This window comes from Heptranchias perlo, chromosome 3 (assembly GCF_035084215.1).
Source record: "Heptranchias perlo isolate sHepPer1 chromosome 3, sHepPer1.hap1, whole genome shotgun sequence".
Classification (NCBI taxonomy): domain Eukaryota; kingdom Metazoa; phylum Chordata; class Chondrichthyes; order Hexanchiformes; family Hexanchidae; genus Heptranchias; species Heptranchias perlo.
The window spans coordinates 42,847,014-42,868,996 of NC_090327.1; the positions used below are offsets into that span (position 1 = coordinate 42,847,014).

The window sequence follows — 21,983 nt, forward strand, 5'->3', positions numbered from 1 at the left end:
CTGTTATTCTATATTAGATTGCTGAACTGTGAAAAGGATTCAGAGAAAGAGATATGGTGGAGACTTTCAGGTTGGACGTCGAATGGGCTCGTTATCAGCGATGCCCACTCAGCACCCACCCAACACAGCAGTCGGGCACCCGAACCACTTTCAGGTTTAGGCCTCATTAGCATTTTCTCAGTGAGCTGCATGTACCAAACAGGTGCTGTGCTGCAGCTCGACAATCTGGTGAGGAGGAATATCATCTGGCGACTGCATACAGCTGGCCAGCAGATAAGACCTGATGAGGTGGGGGAATGCGGATGCCGGGGGTGCGGGGGGGGGGGGGTGCGATTTTCATGGGGCCCTGCTCCTCCTGGCTCCACAAAAATCTTTTAAAAAATAAACCTACCTTTTGGGAGAAGCCTCTATCGGACACTTTAAGGATCACCGGTTAGGCCTCCCAACACTTGGATAAAGTGGTCACTATATATGCTTCACCCATTTTTCATTGAAAATTGCAATCGGCGTTCTATAACAGGCATAGGACCTCAATTTGAATATTTAAACAGCATTCCGCCTGTTTTGGGCACAACTAAACATGATCCACTTTTCTTCCATGCTTTTTCCCTCTAACCATGCAGTTTAATAACCTCATTGCTCGTTCCCTCAAAATTTGCCTTTCTAAAGTTCAGTGTTTTCATTCCTCTGTTGCCAAAATATTTTATGACTATGATCTGAACCGTCTACAATTTTCCAAAATGCACTGCCATCATGCGAGGCTGCCCACCAGCAGCATGGACTCACTAAGTTACCTTAAGTGTGTTCAGGATCATGTTTTCACTTCCACTGCACTCTTTATCACTTTCTCAATCGATCTCTGGTAAGTTGAAGGCACAAATAACAATTGCACCTGTTCCTGTACATGCGTCCCTTACTTGACTAGAAAGTTCTTGGTCCAGTCCTATAGCAGATGCCTATATTTAGCTTCTTTTCCCTCATGTCCTTTATTCCTAGCCACAGGGTTTCCACCTTATTTGTACCCAAAGCAGATTCTGGGTCTCCCATTTTATTTCTAAGGTTCTGAGCATTCACATGTAGAACCTTGAGGCATCTTCCCCCCCGCCACCGCCCCAACTTGCTAGACTATGTAGGATCAGCAGAGCTGGATGCAGAGGATAGCCCTGTTCTCCTACAAATCATCGATCCAGTGTTTCTTTTCCTTTAAATAATGTGGATTCTGTCAAATGCTACATAATGAAGGCATCATGGCCGCTTTCTGGATCACGGGCACTGATCTGCATAATGGATGTTTCTGAGTCACATAACACATGAATTTCGATTGAGTGTACAAAACTTTTGACGAGCCATGATGCCCACACAGGGCTTGTTTCCTTGTACTTGAGGGAACCCTTCCACTCAGTGAAAGCTGATGCCTCCTTTCCACAGAAAGCATGATGAAGGTGATGCAAACATAAATGCGAAAGATCCTCGGTTCTCCTGATCAGCTGCCGTAACTGGCAGATTGGCAGAAATCCTGTTGACGTGTTATATATTGGGTTTCCACTGAAGTTACATACAAACTTACGAAATTGATGGGCAGGAAAAGACCAGCTAGTCCATCAAGCCTGTCCCACACCATGATGGTAGGACCATCGTGGCTAAACACTTCTTCCCTCCCCTGTCCTTCCCCCGCCCCCCCACACCCACCCCCGCAGCCATGTAATCTCCTGGGAGAGGCAAAAAGCAGAAAAAGCCTAGGGCCAATAAGGGAAAAAATATTTTGTAAAATTCCTCTCTGACCCCCTCAGGCGATCGAAACCAGTCCAGGTAATCACATTGACCAAGTGTTATCTGTAAAGACATTTACCTTCTATATAATGTGATCTCTGTCCCAGTCAGGAACTGGTCCAGCTTACTCTTGAAGGCAATTGTAAACAATTTTACAACACCAAGTTATAGTCCAGCAATTTTATTTTAAATTCACAAGCTTTCGGAGGCTTCCTCCTTCCTCAGGTGAACGTTGTTGGAAATGAAATCCTCGAAATGAAATCGCATTTATAAATCACAGAACAATGCTTGCTGATTACAGACAGTTTTTTCAACTGCCCGTTGCCAAGTTGAAAAAACTGTCTGTAATCACCAAGCATTGTTCTGTGATTTATAAATGCAGAAGTTACCTAGTGTGAGGTACCTTATCAAAGGCTTTCTGAAAGTCCAGCTAGACAATGTCTACCAGATTACCCTCATCAACTGCCCTAGAGCCTATCTGAGTAGCTGGGGTTCTCTAAGCCAGGAATCATTCTTGTAGCTCTCCTCCGGATTTTTTCCAAGGCCACTATATCACCCACTATGTGGTGGGACCAAAACTGGGCACAGTACCCTAGATGCTGTCTGTCCAGAGACCTATATAGTGTCAAAATGGTGTCCTTTGATTTATGCTTATTGGTTCTATTAATACAACCCAAAACCTTGTTAGCTTTAGCTACAATTTTTCTGCATTGATCATGAACCTTTAGTGATCTGTGCACAATAACATCAAGATCTTTTTGTCGCTCAACCTCTTTTCAGTATTGTTCCCTACAAGTGATATGTGTATGCATGACACTCTATTTTATCTAAATTTGCTAATGTGTAGCCCACTCCCCTAGCACATCTAAATCTTTTTGGATTTGATTGCACTCCTCTACCGTCTTAACCCTTGCACGGATTTTGATGTAACCTGCAAACTTACTTATCATACTCCTAACACCACTGTCCAGGTCATTAATAAAGGCAGTGACGAGTAGCCGATCCCTGGAGGACATTCACCAGTAACATTACGCCAAGCTGAACCACATTCGTTAACTACAACTTTTTGGCTGCAGGATTGGAGCCAATTCCTAATCCAGTTTTTCAGATTTCTACTGATACCACAAGATTCTATCTTGTGAAGTAACCTAGTGTGAGGTACCTTATCAAAGGCTTTCTGAAAGTCCAGCTAGACAATGTCTACCAGATTACCCTCATCAACTGCCCTAGTGACTTCCTCAAAAAACTCTATCAAATTTGTTATGCACAGCCTATTTTTTCAGAAGCCGTGTTTTGAATTTCTAATGGCCCCTTCCCTTTCCCAGTTATCATAAAGGGCATCTCTTATGATTCCTTCCAGCATCTTCACAATAATGGATGTCAGGCTGATAAGCCTGTAGTTCCCTGGCTCTCTTTTGTCCTCATTTTTGAAAATAGGAACTATATGAGCTAACTTCCAGCTCAAGGGAATTATCCCTGACTCTATTGAACTATTAAAGATATGACAGCCAATGTGGAGAAGCCCCAAGGAAATTCCCGACGACAGTGTTTTTAACTTCCTTAATATGTGTGTTCACTGCAAACTGCCTGATCACTAGATACTGACAGATGAGGAAGGCCATACACTTCCTCCATTGCTGCTTCTATTTGTTCTGTCAATGATTCCAGGGTTTTCGCCTCTCCACTCTGTCCGAAGTCCGTTCCAAGTGTTGATCACCCTCTGCCTGGTGAACTTCTTAATATCAGTCCTAAGAATACCTTTTACTAGTTTGAACCTGTATCGCCTTGTCCTACTCCCACATTTTAATTTAAAGTAGTATTCTGGATTAACCTTTTCCATACTATTTACCATCTCATATATCTCTATAAGATCACTTTTCAGATGCCTCTTTTCCAGGCTGAAAAACCCAAATTAGTCCAGTCTGTCCTCATAAATCCTTGCCAAAAGAACCAGAGGGGAGATGAGGAGAATTTTTTTTACGCAGCAAGTTATTATGATCTGGAATGCACTCCCTGAAAGGGTGGTGGAAGCAGATTCAATAGTAACCTTCAAAAGGGAATTGGATATAAACTTGAAAAGGAAAAATTTGCAGGGCTAAGGGGCCTGCCGCACTTGAATGTCTTATTATTTCTTGGCGACCAGAACTAGAGGTGTGGTCTGACCAGAGAACTACACAGTTTGATCATGATTTCCTCTGACATATTCAACTGTTTAGGCTATGTGGTATAGCATTCTATTGGTTTTGTCGATTGCTGCTGTCCATTGGTTGGACATGTTTAGCATCGAGTCTAATGAACCATTGTTTGACCCACTCATATTTTGTTTAACTAAGTCTCACTCATCTGCCTGGTCTTGCAGATTCATGTGCACCTTGTCTCTGTGACAAATTCCTGTTCAGGCCAAACTTGTTTTCTTTTTTTTCTCTGCAAAAGAATCACTGTTAGTGTCTCACTCAGTCAGCCTTGTGCAGCTCAAAAATACTTCTCAGGTCACACGACCTGAATGAATGATTAAACCTCCCTACCCAACCTCATCTAATTTCCATCAATCACATGGTATTATTGTTTAACATTAAATATTTAGTCAAGTCAACAATTCAATACCAATATGGCAGCATTTACAAAGGCTTCTATAAAGAAAAATATTAGATCAGAGATCTAAGGATCAACTTTCCATTTTTACACTCCACTGCAGAGTGGCGCATGCCGTGACAGCATAGTGGAATATTGGGTGCAGTGGATTGTGCCTTCAATACACAACCCATTGTTTTAAATGCATGGAAAATGGGGGTAATGGGGCACTTTCCTCTGCACCCAAAGTTGTGACATGTGGTCTCAGCATAAACTGCTTTACTCAGAGAGTGTAAAAGGGAAAGGTTTTATCCACCCATGGTATGAGATCTAATGGAAAAGAACCTAGAGATTACTCCATACTCAATTGTGAATTCAGAATTGCAAAAAGGCCTGGAAAATTCAAAACAGAGGGATGGCAGCCAATCCTTTTTGGAAAGAGGTGAGAGACAGCTCATGTTACTTAATGTGGAGTCAGTCCATATCCCTTTATCAGTTATAATTAAAAACCAAACATAGTCATCTGCTGTTCTAAGTACAAACATTTACATCATATTAAATCATCCTTGTTAATTCCAGTCTGTTTTACCATCTCATCCATTCATTCAGCTCTGAAATCATGCACACCTTTTTGTATCATATTTATCTTCCTGTAAATCTACTTCAACACGCTTTGGTGGTTTCCCTTCTCTTCCTCATTGCGTCTGCAGTCTCTACACTAATATTGTTCTAACCCGTTCCCTTTAAAGAGAAAAAAACAGTCTATTAATTTTAGTGAACATAAAAAGAAACAAATTGAAAATGCTGTAAATCTAATAAAGGGCCTAAACCCAAAGGGACAGATTTTGGTCTGGGCCCGTTTTCAGCCTTAGACTCAATGCTGCACCATAAGCTCGCACCCGAACCGAGAGGCCTAAGAATTGATGGAAATTGGTCCTTGTGCCTCATCATCAGCGAGATGCCGGCACTGGTTGTGGCTGCATAGGCAGCTCACCTGAGCAAAGAGACTAATGTAGTGCTGCCTATCTGTCCGGCAGTGGCCCTGAGGTAAGTCTTGGGAGGGGGTGGTATTGGAGCAGGCTACGGGGAGGGGATCATCAATTGCAACTCCTATGGAGTCAGAGGAGCAATCCTGCTTCTCCTAGCTCCACAGCAATGGTATTTAAAAAAAAAAATTAACTTCCCTTTCGTTGGCGGTGCTGGGGCCGCTGAAGAATCTTCAGCGGTGCAGGCCCGACCCTTGCCCCGCTCATCACCGACAACCTTTAGCAAGGGGCTCTAATTTACATATTTAAGGAGCCTAATGCCTGTTTTAGGCATATGACCCATTAGTTTAGCAGTGGGATCAATGCCTGCACAGGTCAGGCGCAGGCAGTCCCACTGCTAGGTTGGTTTGCTTTGCACCCATTTTATACCCAAAAGACGAGTGCAATGCATACCAATTTCTACCCCGAAATGTCAACAGAGGTGTTGTATTTCAGTGCACACCCGTTAAGTTTATTTTCTGTTCTAGAGATTTAAGATCTAAAAACTACAAATCTCGTGAGGATTAACTAAATGTGCTTTTCATTTTGAAATATGGATGTGATTTTAGCCATGCAACATTCACAAAAATAAATGTGCTGTTCATTTCTAATAACAAAAAGCCAACAAAAATATCAAAGCACTCCCATGACTGTAATAACCTTGATTAAAACTAAATTGAAAAAAACAATAAAAATTAATCATGGTTATTTAACTTTAAACAGAGATTTGTCATCATACTGTGATATAAAGTAAATACACAGTTGGATACTTAGTTATGTTCCATGCCTGTGTTACTAAGTATATACTCCATAGAGTGAAAATGTATGAGTCATATAAATTGTGTTAAGTTTTGATGCATTTCTCTGGGAATTTTACCTCCATAGGGAGAAACATGATCACATGAGCTTTTACAGAGGTAGTGCGTTTCAGACATGGAACCTTATAGGAATCTTTCATCTTCCTCATAGATCTAAAAGGACCCTACAAAAAAACTTATAGGAGTACATTTTCCTCTGAGTGTTAATGCAAATGAAAAAGTAGATATGAGTAAATTGATAAGAAAAATGGTAATGGACTTATCTTCCGTTATTCCCGTTAGTCTCAGCTTTGCTCACAGGCTAAAATGAGTATAAAGAATGATCCGCAGGAAACTCATGGGGTATGATTTTGACCCCGAGCCAGAAGAGCAGGTTTCCTGGATGTCCTTACGACTTTGACGTAAGGACTTCTTTTATTTTTTTTGTTGGTTTGCCGTCTGACTGACCGGCCTGATTGACAGGCTGGTCTCAGTCGGACGGGAGAGCAGCCAGGGAGAGGACGTGAAGAGATAAGTCTTCAGGTAAGTCTTTGATTGTATCGATGTGGGGGGGGGGGCATGGGTGGGCACAGGGGCATGGGTGGGCATGGGTGGACACGGGGCACAGGTGGACATGGGGGCACTGGTGGGCATGGGGGTCACGGGGGGAGTCAGTCATTGGGGAGGGAGTGGGGGTCAGTGATGGGGGGTTGTTGGGATTGGGGGTCATTGCCGGGGTCCACGATCATTGGATGTCGGGATTTGGGGTCATCACGGGGATCCATGATTGTTGTGGGGGAAATCGGGGGGTCCGCGATCGCTGTGGAGTGGGTCTGCAATTGTTGAGGGGTCGCTGCAGGTATGCTTGTTGGGCCTGGGGGAAGCACTCCTGCACCTCCAGGCCCACAAGCTGTGCCAGAAAGGCACTTATCTGCTGAGCCGGGCCTTCTCGTCTCCTCTCACATGCCATGAAAAAGAAGGTAGCCATGATGTGGAGATGCCGGTGATGGACTGGGGTTGACAATTGTAAACAATTTTACAACACCAAGTTATAGTCCAGCAATTTTATTTTAAATTCACAAGCTTTCGGAGGCTACCTCCTTCCTCAGGTGAACGATGTGGAAATGAAATCCTCGAAATGAAATCGCATTTATAATTCACAGAACAATGCTTGGTGATTACAGACAGTTTTTTCAACTGCCCGTTGCCAAGGCAATCAGTGTGCAGACAGACAGGTGTTACCTGCAAGGTCTCACAGAATATACAAATCACCAAAAAAAAAACAACAAACAAAAAAAAACAGAGATAGAGAGGTAGAAACATAGAAAAGACAGCAACTGACCCGTTATATTAAAAACCGATAACATTTGTTCGCTGGTGGGGTAACGTGTACCGTGACATGAACCCAAGATCCCGGTTGAGGCCGTCCTCATGGGTGCGGAACTTGGCTATCAATTTCTGCTCGACGCAAAATCGTCAGCAGTTTAGTGGGAATGGGGGTCAAAATAGCAGGAAGTGGGCCTCTTGGGCAACACGAGCAGAGAGAGGGCAAGAAAAAATGGGAGAGAAACTAGAAAGGGATGGGGTTCAGGACCAGGACAGGTAGGTCCATGGGGAGGTTCGTCTTGGTGGGCAAGGGGAAGGGGTGGAAGCAGCAGAGTCAGCTTAATGGATGGTCTATATCTAGCAAAGAAGTCCATGAGCCCCTCATACTTGTTGTCAATGTGAGGATGGAGGGCGCAGAAAAGAGAGGTTTAAGGAGGTGATTGGTAATGAAGAAAACAAACTGCAGGTTATCTTTTTTCTCCAGGCTGATTCTAGAATAGTGAATTGTTTCTGCTGAGAGTGAGGCCTGGTAGAGCTTGGTGCGGCCAAGCCTGTTGTGCACCAGATATCCTCAAGTCTGTACTCCTCAGGCTCCTCTGTGGGTTAAACTCTCCCCCAAAATGTTTGTCTCAATCCAGTCTTTGGGAATTTTTCTAGTTGCCATTTTCTCTGTAGTTGCCAGTGTAGAGGCTTACTATCTGGGCATGTTAAGACAAGTGTTCCAAGGAGGGATAATTTAAGATGCAACACATTCCTTTATAATTTTGCATCGGCTAAAATACTAATCCTATCAGTTCTTTGCCTTTAATTTTACTGATCTGCAGTCACTCTAGTTGTATGTGTGAGCCATTTTTTCTGTGTCACTCTTTACCCCTTACAGCTGTCACCGAGAGCTCAGTTTGCTCCATTTAGTTCAAAGACAAACAAAATTAAGTAATCCAGTTTTATTGTATGGCATAATATTGAGAAATTATCAAAGAATGAATTTGAAAGTGGTTATGTTGGTCTGTGTGAGTCAGTAACTCCTAAAGATTGAGAAAATTAAAGTAAGAAAATACGAAAGATAAGGGGAAAGAAAACACAAATACTGGAAATCTGAATTATTAAAAGAAAAAGAAATACACAGTCAGCCATCATATGAAAGAAAACAACAAATTAACATATAGGATGAAGTCCCTACCCAAAATGCTCACCTATCTCTTTTCCAGTATTTTGAGTTTTTTTTAAATTTGCTTCTCCTTATGAAGAAAGTACATACACATATTTAATGAAGCCGCTGTACAACTTGTCACGTTGTACTTACAGAGGAATACATTGGTACATTGGGGTGGGCACATCTTTGGGGATCAGCATAATTTGTCAACAGTTTCTTTGGTTTGGCTGAGTCATGAGTATTGATTGTCTTAAAAGTAGGGAGATAGGCATTCTAGGGTTTGGGGACTTGTCTCTTTTAGTGCCTCAGGAAAGGGTTGTCAGTTTGTGGCTCCGATCTCACTGTGGGAGGTGTTCGGTTATGTTGGCTTCCAGACTGCCTAATAATTCCCAAGTTCTAAGCAGAGTCTTTCTGACTTTCTGACTGGCATGTGTCCCACAGTTTCCCGCACTGCCACCATGGGGGAATGCATCATCTTATAGCTAGCAGTGGCAGTTGTGCTAGCCTGCACGTTGCATCCTAATGGGTGGACCCAGAAGGCGTGGGCTTGGATCAGCAGGGATTGTGAAGTCTGTCATGTTTTCTGTGGTTTTTTGGTCATTTGCCAAGAATGGCTGAATAAGGAGGGCAGGAACAGAACAAGTGCAGCAATCTCTCCAGTATTCAGTCCCTCATAAAGGGAAGAAAGCTGTGGACTAGATATGGGGTGTGGTGTGCTTGAAATATTATTCTGCTGGTTGTGTTTGAGTCCATGTTTCTCTTTTTAAAAACGTTTGTTCTCAGGATTTGGGTGACCTTGGCAAGGTGCGCTGCCCCCATGCATTGGCATGGGAGGATATAGGCTCCTGCACCTAAAGCACCATATTGATTTGGGCATTTAATATCATATTATTGGTCAAATGTATATTTTATATGGTTCTCTTTTTTTTTTCCTCCTTAGTTAAAGTCTGCAAGTGCACAGACTCAAAAGAATGCTTCATTGAGGTAGACAGGGAATCTACATCGTCAAAAGTAGGTCTTGCAGTTGGAATACTGCTCGGGACTTTTGCTGTTATAGGTAGGTATAGACTAACAACCAAGCTGCAGGCCGAATAGAGTTCTGATGCGGAAATGTAATTTAAAAAATATTTCTAGAGAAGTGACTTAAATAATAACATTTGTTCACAAAATGTTCCCATAGGTTTGATCCTCGCAGTGGTATTTTTAAATATGAAACGCAAGAAAAATGGAAAAGGCCCGAAAACAGATCCCAAAGCAGCACGGACTGAGAAAGAAACTATAGCTCTGACTAGTGCATAATACCAGAAACTTGAATATCTGCTACACCCGAAGGAAATTCTTTCACAGGGACAACATTGCAGTCTTCTGAAGATCCTATTTCAAATTCTTCCAGAAATTTTCCTCAATTATTCTTTTTATTGAGTGACAAAAGTTTTGAATACAACTTAATTTGGTGTTGATTTTACCAGGCACATTTATTTATAACTAGAACTTTACAGACCCCTTAAAAATTTAGAAGGATGTGTGCTTAGAGTGTGTTCATTACATTCTATTGTGCCGTTAAAAGTGCTGTATAATATTTGGAATGTCATTCACCAATCTCACTTTCTAGAACTTTAATTTGAAACTTATTTTGAGGGAATGTGACTATAGAGTATCCATTTTTGCAGTTTTAGTGTTGGATGGCAGGATCTGTTTGATTAAAATTTGAATTTGTAATTGAAATTTGATTTATCCCAGTTCACAAATGTTTCCTGCCAAAATGACAGTTATTTTATTATCTTACTTGCTAGTTATTAAAGCCTGTAGAAAGGGATGATTCTGGGTGAGCACAAGACGAGCCAACCATATAGGACCCTCTACAATTGTTAAAGTGAGTCTTCATGAATTATATTTTGGCATCCAAAATGAAAGGGCCAAGATTTTCAATTAATTTTTTTTTTAAATGCCTCAGCCTTAAGCCAGTTAGTTTATACCTGAACTTTTATTTAATGAGCGAGAAGAGATATGCATCATTTCTGTCTTGATAACACCACATCAGTGATGCAATAATACAGTTTGACCTGATTCTCATTATTGTGTTCTATGTTTGTTAAGAAAAATACTTGATAAATACTTCTTCATGAATACAGTGGGCATTTAACAATTCTGATAGCTGAACAGTGCTGAGTTAGGTGATCTCAGCCACAGCAGCATAAGAGGCACTGCAATTGGCATCAACACCTCTGGGGTAAGGAGGAGAAAAATAAGGCAGGATTCCCGCTCCTGATAACTGTCCAGTGACCTCTGCTGCAAAAATGGCCATGTATGAACATCAGATGAGTACATGGTGGGCTTGGCCGTGATGCTCTTCGTGATGAATAGCTTGACAGCATGCGCTGTCTAGGCTCACACACGAAGAATGCTTCTGGGCAGAATATTGGATGGCTGCTGGCATCTGTGGAGCTGTATCCCGGCAAGCGTCAGTGCCTTCAGGAAAAGAGGGGAGAACAGGAAAGAGTATTAGGTGGGCGAGGGGGACGGGGAGAAGCAGTTGCTGTAAATACACAGCTTCAATAGCACACTAGATAGATAGACTTTGCTTTTTGTTGGAATTGTTTGTGTTCCAAGAATACCTTTCTTCTCGTATTCTTTCTGGCTCTTCCTGTCAATGAATGTGCTGTGTAAATAAGATTAATGCTTGAATGACGATGATTTTGTGCCGGTTGTTTTTAAGTATCTTTCCACTATATTAATAGTGAAATGAAATGTTCATGGCACAAAAATAACAATGCTTATGATGCTCCTGCTACAACCAGAGAGGATGAAAGGACAAGCTTTAAAAAAAAGATTAATGTAATTCCTTTGTAATCTGGTGTGATCGTGCTTGAGGTGGCAGTAGATATATCGCTGATTTTGCTCGTAGAAATTATGTTTTTGGCCTAGAAGTGTTTTCTCCTTAATGGCTGTATGTGTTAATTTTAATGTGCAAACATCTGCCAAGCTGACTTCTTCTGCTGCAATGGTCATTTTCTTCAGCCCATGGCCCTCTCATAGGGCTCCTTATTACTCAGGGATGACAGGCACTGCTGATAATTAATAGTACAGTGACGGGAATATCATACTCCTGAACCTAGCTACTGGAATGACTAGTTTGTTAGAAATTACTTAAACATATATTTTATATGTGTTTTATACGAGGGCTGAGTCATTGGGGGAGTGCAGATGAAAGATTAAATGCTGAAATGCAAGTACAGCACTTTGAAGTCAGATTGCTACTATGTATATTTAGGGATCAGTTGGTGCAGTGAGTTAGCACATTATCATTTTACCTGTGGGGTCTAGGTTCAAATTGATGGGATAAAAGTTTCCTCTTTCTCCTAGCTTTAAGGGTCCTGTGTAAAATGAATTTGGACAGTCTTAACTCAGCTCCTAGTGTGTCCATAGCACAACTCAATACCACATGGGCAGTCTCAGAGGATAGCTAGTGTGGGTAATGGAAAAAATCTCACTGCTGTAATAGGCATCTTGTTGGGCAGAGTAGGGGGAGTGTTGCTTTAGACCTGTGCTATCCATGAGAATTGGAGAGCTGTTCCATTCTGGCAAGAGGTGCCAAGTTGGAAGCAGTCAGATCCTTCTCCTTGATGAATACAAAACTCACAAAAATAGAAGTAGCTTATTTGTTCAAAAATGGGACTGAGCCCTTTTTACAATCTAAGTCTGTTGTGCTGCCACTTTTGTACTTTTATATGAATCATGTGGTTCTAAGCTGCAGTATTTTTATATTTAGTCTATCCTCAATGCTAGGGCTGATGAAAACTGCAATGAAATATAAAGTAACAAAGCTACTCTAATATAACATTTTTGTATGGTCTGGGTATTAAAAAAACAAATTAAAAAAATTAAGAAAAAGATTACAAATTTTTTTGGAAAATTTATTTAAAAAGAAGCCTTTATGGGATCTGATTTTATCACTTTTTTTCTACTTGTGTAAACTTATGTTTTTGTATTTCCCTTGATGATTTTCTGTATACACCCACTTTGTTTCTAAATATGATGACATTTTAATTGTTTCCATGGGTTCTTAGGTCTGTGTGTGTATGTCTGTGTGTGTATGTGTGTGGAAAAAAATCAAAAATCAATTTAAAAAAGAAAAGGACTTTGTTGATTTAACGAAGATAGAGGTAATATGTGTGCACAATTAAAAAGTAACTATTTCAGTTCAACATGCACTGTATGATTTCAGCTCATTAACGGAGTTACTGAATGACAGACTGGTGCTGTTCAATATTACCATCAATAAGACCACTGAGATAATTCTAATTGGGATGTGAAGTAACTGCAGCCTGATGAAAAGTCAAGTATAAAAAGTCCCCAGGTGGTCTCCCTCAGTGGCTCAGTGAGTAGCTGTACAACACAGTCCCAGGTACAATCTGCAATCTACGCTGGTTTCAGCCGGGAGGTGGTAGAGATGCGAGAATTAGTCTCAGCGCCCGTAGATTGGAGAGGGCAAAATCTGCCAGGTTCGCACTTCTGATCATTGTGTGTGGTTGTCACATGACAGCAGGATTGAGTGAAGCTGCAATGTTCCCCATGGTTGAATAGTGTGTTGACACTCTCTGTAAAGGCTCACAGACAAATAATGGGCAGAGTACTGGAGGGCAACTGCACTCCAGCAGTAGTCAGCACCTTGAGAGGAGAGAGGGAAGGTGGGGGACAATTGGTGAGAAAAATATAAATAAAATGTCGCTAGACCACTTAAAATAAGGAACTAGTGCACAGTATAGTATTTGTGTGTGTCTTTTATAGAGATATTAATAAACTGCATTGAGGCTGCAAATCGGAACATGAATTTTTACTTCATGCTTTTTCGCCATTCTATAATTGGTTTACATCTGTTCTCACTGCATTTATATGAAAGATGTAGAGCACCTTTGTAACAACTAGCCATGATGCAATGATTGCAAACACTTTTAAACCAGTATAATCAATATAAAATCATAGAATCATAGTAAGGTTACAGCATGGAAGGAGGCCATTCGGCCCATTGAGTCTGCGCTGGCTCTATGCAAGAGCAATCCAGCTAGTCCCACTCCCCTGCCCTATCCCCGTAGCCCTGCCAATTTTTTCCTTTCAAGTACTTATCCAGTTCCCTTTTGAAGGCCATGATTGAATCTGCCTCCACCACCCCCTCGGGCAGTGCATTCCAGATCCTAACCACTCGCTGTGTAAAAAAGCTTTTCCTCATGTCACCTTTGACACTAGGGCCACTTTAAAGTTGTGGTGACTTTTTTTTATTGTGGAATCATGAAAACTGCACTCCCATGTGAAAATGATCCAGCTCCTCCCCCAACTTACCCTTACTGTCACTCCCAGATCCTACCTTCTGCTGTTTCAGGACTTGAACACTACTGCAAGCTGTGGAGGGAAATTATAGTGAGATGAGGAATACCTGCCCACAGTGTGCAGCAGCAATTGCACCCCCCCCACACACACCCCAGAGCAGCATCTGCAGCCAATGGGAGGTGAAGCAAATCAGGAAGGAAATGCCACTGTGATGAGAGGGGAGGGGATGAGGGGAATAAAAATTGATAGCCAAGTTCCGCACCCATGAGGACGGCCTCAACCGGGATCTTGGGTTCATGTCACGCTACACGTTACCCCACCAGTGAACAAATGTTATCTGTTTTTAATATAACGGGTCAGTTGCTGTCTTTTCTATGTTTCTACCTCTCTATCTCTGTTTTTTTTTGTTTGTTGTTTTTTTTTTGGTGATTTGTATATTCTGTGATGATGTGGAGATGCCGGTGATGGACTGGGGTTGACAATTGTAAACAATTTTACAACACCAAGTTATAGTCCAGCAATTTTATTTTAAATTCACAAGCTTTCGGAGACTTCCTCCTTCCTCAGGTAAATGTTCAGGAGCTCCTTGAAGCCTACGCATTTATACATATAGAACAATACATGGTGTTTACAGAATGCCCCTGCAGGGGCAGTTGCAGGGGCATTCTGTAAACACCATGTATTGTTCTATATGTATAAATGCGTAGGCTTCAAGGAGCTCCTGAACATTTACCTGAGGAAGGAGGAAGTCTCCGAAAGCTTGTGAATTTAAAATAAAATTGCTGGACTATAACTTGGTGTTGTAAAATTGTTTACTATATTCTGTGAGACCTGGCAGGTAACACCTGTCTGTCTGCACACTGATTGCCTTGGCAACGGGCAGTTGAAAAAACTGTCTGTACTCACCAAGCATTGTTCTGTGAATTATAAATGCGATTTCATTTCGAGGATTTCATTTCACATCGTTCACCTGACGAAGGGGGAAGCCTCCGAAAGCTTGTGAATTTAAAATAAAATTGCTGGACTATAACTTGGTGTTGTAAAATTGTTTACATCTATTAATAAAGCCCAGGATTCCATGTGCTTTTTTAACAGCATTCTCAATTTGTCCTGCCATCTTCAAAGATTTGTGTATGTGCACCCCCAGGTCTCTCCGTTCCTGCACCCCTTTTAAAATTGTACCATTTAGTTTATATTGCCTCGCCTCATTCTTCCTACCAAAATGCATCACTTCACACTTCTCTGTGTTAAATTTTATCTAAAGTCTGTTGCTATCTTCCTCACAGTTTACTACATTTCCAAGTTTCGTGTCATCTAAAAACTTTGAAAATGTACCCTCTATACCCAAGTCCAGGTCATTAATATATATCAAAAAGAGCAGTGGTCCTAATACTGACCCTTGGGGAACACCACAGGATACTTCCCTCCAGTCTCATAAACAATCGTTCACCGCTACTCTTTGCTTTCTGTCCCCTCGCCAATTTTGTATCCACGCTGCCACTGTCCCTATGAATGACTGTCTTCTGTAAAAGTTAAATACTGGTTCTGTGAATTAGCATTCCGTGTCAAGGGGAGAGAGACATTGTGTAACCCAGCCTGGTGATATAATTGTTGACAAAATCACATTCAACTTACTCAGAAATTGTTTGCTTTCAGTACAGAGGATTTCTTGTCAGCACAGAAAAAGATTGAATTCTGTTTCATAATATTAGACTTTTATTTTGTAGCATCGCCGAGGAATCACTTGTTACAGCAGGTCTATTCCTCCCACACTTCCCTGATGTAGAATGGTGGCTTCTGCAACTGCAAGAAAAGCAGTACCCTGGTTTCAAACTGCTTTCTTCAATCTGTACTGGCATTAAGTTTTACACCAGTGGGCTAATCAGCTGCACAGTAGGTCAGCTCTTCCTTTCGATCTACTTTCTCCTGCTGTGTATTCTCTTATTACAGTTTTTATGTTGTGTCATTGAGTAATCATTGTTCAGGAAGAGCTGTTGTATCACAGCTTCCCACCTGCTGCTATTGGCTAACAATTAGTGTGCAGGAAAATAAATTAACAGGAAAATAAAGTATCAACAGGATCCATGACTGGATCTGAGTTACACGACAAATAAAAGGTCTAAACCACCTTATAGCTTGATTTATACTGACTATTATTTCTGCCGCTGTTGAAAACACCTCATTTACATTATCTATTTCTACATCAATTGGGTCTATTTGAAAACAAACAGCGTTGAAAATCTGCAGCCTTTCCAGTGCACTCCCACCGTAACTGGCAGGACTGTGCCAAAAGGGCTGGAAATTAGGCTGGGACCTGAGTAGGCCGGGGTTGGGTGAGAACTCTCAATGCCAGGCATTTGGCATTCTCGTACCTTCACAAAATGATGTATTGACTAACAAAAAATGTTTTGTACTAGTATTCTTTCTAACATAGACAAGACAAGAAAATATTCTTACTGTTTGAAATCAGTGGTACTGTTAAATATGCAGTATAATGGACTCAAATCATGGTAAAGCCTGCTGCTGGGCTGATATGTACCATCTCCTCTTGCCAAACTAATGACGTTGTGAAGGTTCCCTTTCACGACTGCTGACGAGGCACAAGACCAGAGTGTGAAAGTGAATAACTGAAAGAGGTAAGATGAAAAGTACATTTGTCTTATTTAAGTAATATATCAACAACAACAACATGCATTTATATAGCACCTTTAACATAGTAAAACGTCCCAAAGGCACTTCAGGAGTGTTATCAAACAAAACTTGACACTAAACTACATAAGGGGATATTAGGGCAGATGACCAAAAGCTTGGTCAAAGAGGTAGTTTTTAAAGAAGTTTGAAAGGAGGAAAGAGAGGTAGAGAGGCGGAGAGGTTTAGAGAAGGAATTCCAGAGCTTAGGACCTAGGCAACTTAAGGCATGGCCGCCAATGATGGAGCAATTCACCTGACGAAGGGGATAATCTCCGAAAGCTTGTGATTTTAAAATAAAATTGTTGGACTATAACCTGGTGTTGTAAGATTCCTTACATTGGAGCAATTAAAATCAGGGATGCACAAGAGGCAAGAATTGGAGGAGCGCAGAGATCTCGGAGGGTTGTAGGGCTGGTGGAGGTTACAGAGATAGGGAGGGGAGAGGCCATGGAGGGATTTGAAAACAAGGATGAGAATTTTAAAATCGAGGCATTCCTGGACCGGAAGCCAATGTCGGTCAGCGAGCACAGGGGTGATGGGTGAACAGGACTTGGTGCAAGTTAGGATACAGGCAGCAGATGAGCTGAGGCGGGGCGGTGCAATGTTACGGAAGTGGTCTTATCTGGAAATCATACAAGATTTGCTCTCAAAATATGGTAAAGCAGTACTGATACTTCATTGGTTATTTCAGTAAATAATAAGTTTTATCTAAAAACAGAAACTGTTGGAATTCCTCAGCATCAGAAAACAGGTTAATGTTTCAGATGACATCTTTTGTCAGAACAAACTCAAATTTTATACGAGTTTAATAAATCAAAAGTCTGCAATGTACGAAGCCTCATTTAATAGATTAATGCAATGAAATTCAATTCATTTTTAATTTTTAAAAATGGCTGGTGATGATAGAAGTCCAAACCTAAGCCTTATTTCTGATAGTTTTTTTCAAATTCGTTCATGGGATGTGGGCGCCGCTGGCGAGGCCGGCATTTTTATTGCCCATCCGTAATTGCCCTTGAGAAGGTGGTGGTGAGCCGCCTTCTTGAACCGCTGCAGTCCGTGTGGTGACAGTTCTCCCACAGTGCTGTTAGGAAGGGAGTTCCAGGATTTTGACCCAGCGACGATGAAAGAACGGCGATATATTTCCAAATCGGGATGGTGTGTGACTTGGAGGGGAACATGCAGGTGGTGTTGTTCCCATGTAGCTGCTGCTCTTGTCCTTCTAGGTGGTAGAGGTCGCGGGTTTGGGAGATGCTGTCGAAGAAGCCTTGGCGAGTTGCTGCAGTGCATCCTGTGGATGGGACACACTGCAACCACAATGTGCCGGTGGTGAAGGGAGTGAATGTTTAGGGTGGTGGATGGGGTGCCAATCAAGCGGGCTGCTTTATCTTGGATGGTGTCGAGCTTCTTGAGTGTTGTTGGAGCTGGACTCATCCAGGCAAGTGGAGAGTATTCCATCACACTCCTGACTTGTGCCTTGTAGATGGTGGAAAGGCTTTGGGGAGTCAGGAGGTGAGTCACTCGCCGCAGAATACCTAGCCTCTGACCTGCTCTCATAGCCACAGTATTTATATGGCTGGTCCAGTTAAGTTTCTGGTCAATGGTGACCCCCAGGATGTTGATGGTGGAGGATTCGGCGATGGTAATGCCGTTGAATGTCAAGGGGAGGTGGTTAGACTCTCTCTTGTTGGAGATGGTCATTGCCTGGCACTTATCTGGCGCGAATGTTACTTGCCACTTATCAGCCCAAGCCTGGATGTTGTCCAGGTCTTGCTGCATGCGGGCTCGGACTGCTTCATTATTTGAGGGGTTGCGAATGGAACTGAACACTGTGCAATCATCAGCGAACATCCCCATTTCTGACCTTATGATGGAGGGAAGGTCATTGATAAAGCAGCTGAAAATGGTTGGGCCTAGGACACTGCCTTGAGGAACACCTGCAGCAATGTCCTGGGGCTGAGATGATTGGCCTCCAACAACCACTACCATCTTCCTTTGTGCTAGGTATGACTCCAGCCACTGGAGAGTTTTCCCCCTGATTCCCATTGATTTCAATTTTACTAGTGTTCCTTGGTGCCACACTCGGTCAAAGGCTGCCTTGATGTCAAGGGCAGTTACTCTCACCTCACCTCTGGAATTCAGCTCTTTTGTCCATGTTTGGACCAAGGCTGTAATGAGGTCTGGAGCCGAGTGGTCCTGGTGGAACCCAAACTGAGCTTCGGTAAGCAGGTTATTGGTAAGTGCCGCTTGATAGCACTGTCGACAACACCTTCCATCACTTTGCTGATGATTGGGAGTAGGCTAATGGGGCTGTAATTGGCCGGATTGGATTTGTCCTGCTTTTTGTGGACAGGACATACCTGGGCAATTTTCCACATTGTCGGGTAGATGCCAGTGTTGTAGCTGTACTGGAACAGCTTGGCTAGAGGCGCAGCTAGTTCTGGAGCACAAGTCTTCAGCACTACAGCTGGGATGTTGTCGGGGCCCATAGCCTTTGCTGTATCCAGCGCACTCAGCCGTTTCTTGATATCATGTGGAGTGAATCAAATTGGCTGAAGACTGGCTTCTGTGATGGTGGGGATATCGGGAGGCGGCCGAGATGGATCATCCACTCGGCACTTCTGGCTGAAGATGGTTGCAAATGCTTCAGCCTTGTCTTTTGCACTAACGTGCTGGACTCCGCCATCGTTGAGGATGGGGATGTTTACAGAGCCTCCTCCTCCCGTTAGTTGTTTAATTGTCCACCACCATTCACGATTGGATGTGGCAGGACTGCAGAGTTTTGATCTGATCCGTTGGTTGTAGAATCGCTTAGCTCTGTCCATAGCATGTTGCTTCCGCTGTTTGGCATGCATGTAGTCCTGATTTGTAGCTTCACCAGATTGGCACCTTATTTTTAGATACGCCTGGTGCTGCTCCTGGCATGCTCTTCTACACTCCTCATTGAACCAGGGTTGATCCCCTGGCTTGTTGGTAATGGTAGAGTGAGGAATATGCCGGGCCATGAGGTTACAGATTGTGCTGGAATACAATTCTGCTGCTGCTGATGGCCCACAGTGCCTCATGGATGTCCAGTTTTGAGCTGCTAGATCTGTTCTGAATCTATCCCATTTAGCACGGTGGTAGTGCCACACAACACGTTGGATGGTGTCCTCAGTGCGAAGACGGGACTTCATCTCCACAAGGACTGTGCAGTGGTCACTCCTACCAATACTGTCATGGACAGATGCATCTGCAACAGGTAGATTGGTGAGGACGAGGTCAAGTAAGTTTTTCCCTCGTGTTGGTTTGTTCACCAGCTGCCGCAGGCCCAGTCTAGCAGCTATGTCCTTCAGGACTCGGCCAGTTCGGTCAGTAGTGGTGCTACCGAGCCACTCTTGGTGATGGACATTGAAGTCCCCCACCCAGAGTATATTCTGTGCCCTTGCTATCCTCAGTGCTTCCTCCAAGTGGTGTTCAACATGGAGGAGGACTGATTCATCAGCTGAGGGAGGGCGGTAGGTGGTAATCAGCAGGAGGTTTCCTTGCCCATGTTTGACCTGATGCCATGAGATTTCATGGGGTCCAGAGTCAATGTTGAGGACTCCCAGGGCCACTCGCTCCTGACTGTATATCACTGTACCGCCACCTCTGGTGGGTCTGTCCTGCCGGTGGGACAGGACATACCCAGGGATAGTGATGGAAGAGTCTGGGACGTTGGCTGAAAGGTATGATTCTGTGAGTATGGCTATGTCAGGCTGTTGTTTGACTAGTCTGTGGGACAGCTCTCCCAATTTTGGCACAAGTCCCCAGATGTTAGTGAGGAGGACTTTGCAGGGTCGACTGGGCTCGGTTTGCCTTTGTCGTGTCCGGTGCCTAGTGGTCCGATGCCGGGTGGTCCGTCCGGTTTTATTCTTATTGTGACTTTTTTTAGCGAGATTTTACAACTGAGTGGCTTGCTAGGCCATTTCAGAGGGTATTCAAAATAGGCCTAAAATGGATAATATATTATTAAAAGTAACTCTTATGAGAAGTACTCAAATGATAAAGTTTAATCTTTCCATGCAAAAGTGTATAATTGCCATTAATTTTCTATTCCACTGATAGTTTCGAAGGCAATGTTTTAAATTTTCTTGTGCCATCAGCTACTTGTATTACACTGTTAAAGGATATAAATTATTTTCTAAAGAATGCAAGAATTTTGTAGACCAACCAGCAAAAAATGCTCTATATGACATTGCATAGCTCCATTAATCTGCTGGATAAATATACAACAACCTAGCTGAGGATGGCCTCAGTTGCCTGTTCCACTTCAGGATGTGGAATTGATTTAATCTTTTAAGAAGGCAGCTGTGCATCATAATTGTGGGGTCTTTCTTAGGACTATGAGCTTAATCAGTTTGCAGTTAGCAGTAATTGTTTACAGTGGCACCACAAGTAGGGAATTTGCTATCTGGTCATCTTTTCCTGTTGGTTGGCCTAGGCTTGAATTCTGAGTGGTTGACAACAAGCAGATCCTTTATATACAATTTGATATATAAAAAAATAATTTGGTCTTGCTTGCACTGCTTTCCAGTGCATAATTCAAACTGAAGTTCAGGTACGTGAATCAATGAGACCTGCACTAAATTTGAACTTTTAACAACATTTATCTCACAGTTATGCTCTCATTATATTTGCTGTGGAATAAATGTAATGCGTGGAGGAATTTCTAGAAACTTGTCAATTTTTTCATTCCGTGCCACATTAGGTACTCACAGATCAAATATACAATAGCTAGCTGCTGATTAAAGCTAACTTCATTGTGCTCCAACAATGTTCCTTTGCCCCAGCCTCAGGAGAAAAATCCCCACACATCACTATTTTTTCACTTTCCACAGCAACAACCCATGATCTCCTTGAGGGGAAATTTTGAGTCTTTAAAAGTTTCGATGTCCTGAAGAAGTCACTTCCTTTGTGGAACTGACCGAAGCCAAAAGAGGATTTTTGTCCATTATTGCTTTAACTTGACCAAATTAAAGACTGTTAAGAGTGAAAAGTCATACTTCATGCAGAATCCTGTACTTCAAAAACTCCTGGCTTTGCAGAATGTTCAACAAGAGTGATCCAAAGCTCAGCTGGTTCAATCTTCTGCTCTTAAAGTGCCTTCCAATGAACAGCGGTGTCTCGTGAACATAGAGGGCGTGCAGCAAGTGATTTTCCATCCATTAATAAGCATGGCCATCATATCCAGAGACATGCTCCCTGCGAGTACTGCTACTCGCTGAGAGCACCGGATCGCAGAATCACTCCTATTCTGTCCTCATTTAAAAACATTAGAGTGAAATGTAAGCTATGCCGGTCTTGTTG

General features: G+C 42.5%; 1 protein-coding gene across 8 annotated transcripts in view; it reads left to right on the plus strand.

Moving 5' to 3' along the window:
• cdh17 (cadherin 17, LI cadherin (liver-intestine)) overlaps positions 1-13,461 on the plus strand; it is a 171,270-nt gene extending 157,809 nt beyond the window's left edge. For all 8 annotated transcript variants that reach the window (XM_067979305.1, XM_067979324.1, XM_067979337.1 and 5 more), the window contains 2 exons: positions 9,583-9,699; positions 9,823-13,461. In XM_067979305.1, the coding sequence (XP_067835406.1) occupies positions 9,583-9,699; positions 9,823-9,941 (236 nt within the window). In that variant the 3' untranslated portion in view covers positions 9,942-13,461. The remainder of the gene's footprint in view (positions 1-9,582; positions 9,700-9,822) is intronic.
• The last annotated feature ends 8,522 nt before the right edge of the window (positions 13,462-21,983 follow it).